The sequence below is a fragment of the Buceros rhinoceros genome, unplaced genomic scaffold (assembly GCF_000710305.1).
Source record: "Buceros rhinoceros silvestris isolate BGI_N320 unplaced genomic scaffold, ASM71030v1 scaffold27268, whole genome shotgun sequence".
NCBI lineage: Eukaryota > Metazoa > Chordata > Aves > Bucerotiformes > Bucerotidae > Buceros > Buceros rhinoceros.
In genome coordinates this window covers 28124-29739 of record NW_010426724.1, presented here as the reverse complement: position 1 = coordinate 29739, position 1616 = coordinate 28124, and the positions used below count along the sequence as shown (strand labels likewise).

Sequence of the window (1616 nt, the reverse complement as noted above, 5' to 3'; positions counted from 1 at the left end):
AGGCACGGGCTCTCTGAGGAAGCATCTGCCCCGGTCTGCATGGCTGCAGGAGAGTGGAGAGAGACCCACAGCCCTTCTGGCCTCGAGTCCACAACAATTCCTTAACCTCATTCTGCCTGCAAGGCAACAGGGGTGACACCAGTGTGGCTGTGGTGTGTTACTGGTGTGCCAGGAGCTGGTGTGTGGACCATGGCTCCAGCCGGTTTGTGTTTCACAGGAGGTGCTGCACGGTGACCGCAAGCATCAGTGGGAGGTACAGGCAGCTGCCACTTGCCGTCGTGGTCGGGTGTCACCATGGCTTCTCTGTGGAGCTCGCTGGAAAGAGACGTGTTCAACCCGCAGCAGAAGAGGCTGCTGGAAACCGTTCGTGTCTGGAAGACAGGGAGGAAGAAGAAGATGGCGATTCTCTGCGTTGTGGGTGAGAACCCAGCGGGGCTGGGGGAGGGGTTGAGTGCCAAACCTGGGAAGGTTTCTTGCAGCTCTAGTCAGATTTTTTTGGGCTCTGATGGCTCTTTTCCTAATTTGGGTGAAGAGATGGGGTCACTCGTTGGTTTTGGGTGAAATGAAGGAAATGCTAATTCAAAGACAGGAGCTGTGCCATGGCCGTATGGTGTGTCAAGAACTGGCAACAACAGCACCAGTTCCTTCTTGAATACCAGCTGATCTTTAGCTGGCCGGAGAGCGCTGGGGTCTGCAGGATCGCTCCCTCCACCGATGGACGATTACTATTTTTTTACCATTTGCATAAAACCTGTCATTAGAGGTCAGCCACAAACCACACTGACATGACGCAGCATTACAGCCTCATCCCACCTCTCCGTATTTTTGGTGAAAGCTCTAAGAGAGCTACTCAGGATGGCTCCAGCAACCCGTGGAGACATTCCTCCTGCCCTCCATTGACTACAGAGGGAGCTGAAGCACATTGTTTGGGTCAAACACTACGAGTAATATTGTGGGTTGTTTTGGTTTTCTTCTCCCATTCCTCAGTGGACACCTTTAGGCCAATGCAGCCGTTTCTGGTGAAGGTCAAGGTAGACCGAGGAGAGCAGTACAAGACAGCTTACTGGTGGCCTTTGGCAGAGTTGAAGCTGGTAGATGGCAAGAGTCTCGATCAGGTAGGACTGATTTTCCTTCTCTGGCAAAGGGAGAGGTATGGATAGGACGCTGGAGAGACACGGGCCAGGATCCCTAGGGACTGGGGTCCTCCGGAGCTCAGGCCATGGGTTTAGATGGTGGGAAGAACAGTAGAACTGAACCAACCTGAATGACACGAAATTTGAGGAAACAACCAGCATTAAAAACCCCTCCGCCATCCCTCAGAGCTCTTTCTTGAAGTATGGTGGACCTCGGTCCCTCCCCAGCTGGTTCCTCCACCCTGCCTCAGTGCTTTTGGACCTCTCGTTTCCCTCACCTCTCCCAGGGAGATGCCCGTGCCCAGGATGCTGAGGCCGGAGTGATTCCCTCCCTCCTGAGTCATCCCTCTCTAAGTCAGAGAAGGTCGGGCTGGCCAAATGCCTGCCCGGGGTGAGCAGCGAGGGGGGACCGCTGCATGGACACATCGGTGGGCAAACTCCCCTCGCTCCTCAGGCAGAGGACCAGAGGACCTCCCGCCACTC

The 1616-nt window shown here is 54.9% G+C and overlaps 1 protein-coding gene across 1 annotated transcript in view; it reads left to right on the top strand.

Annotated features, from left to right (window-relative positions):
* The first annotated feature begins 294 nt into the window (after positions 1 to 294).
* LOC104498270 (exocyst complex component 1-like) overlaps positions 295 to 1616 on the top strand; it is a 22491-nt gene continuing 21169 nt past the window's right edge. The window contains exons 1-2 of the mRNA XM_010141626.1: positions 295 to 418; positions 988 to 1115. Coding sequence (XP_010139928.1) covers positions 295 to 418; positions 988 to 1115 — 252 coding nt within the window. The remainder of the gene's footprint in view (positions 419 to 987; positions 1116 to 1616) is intronic.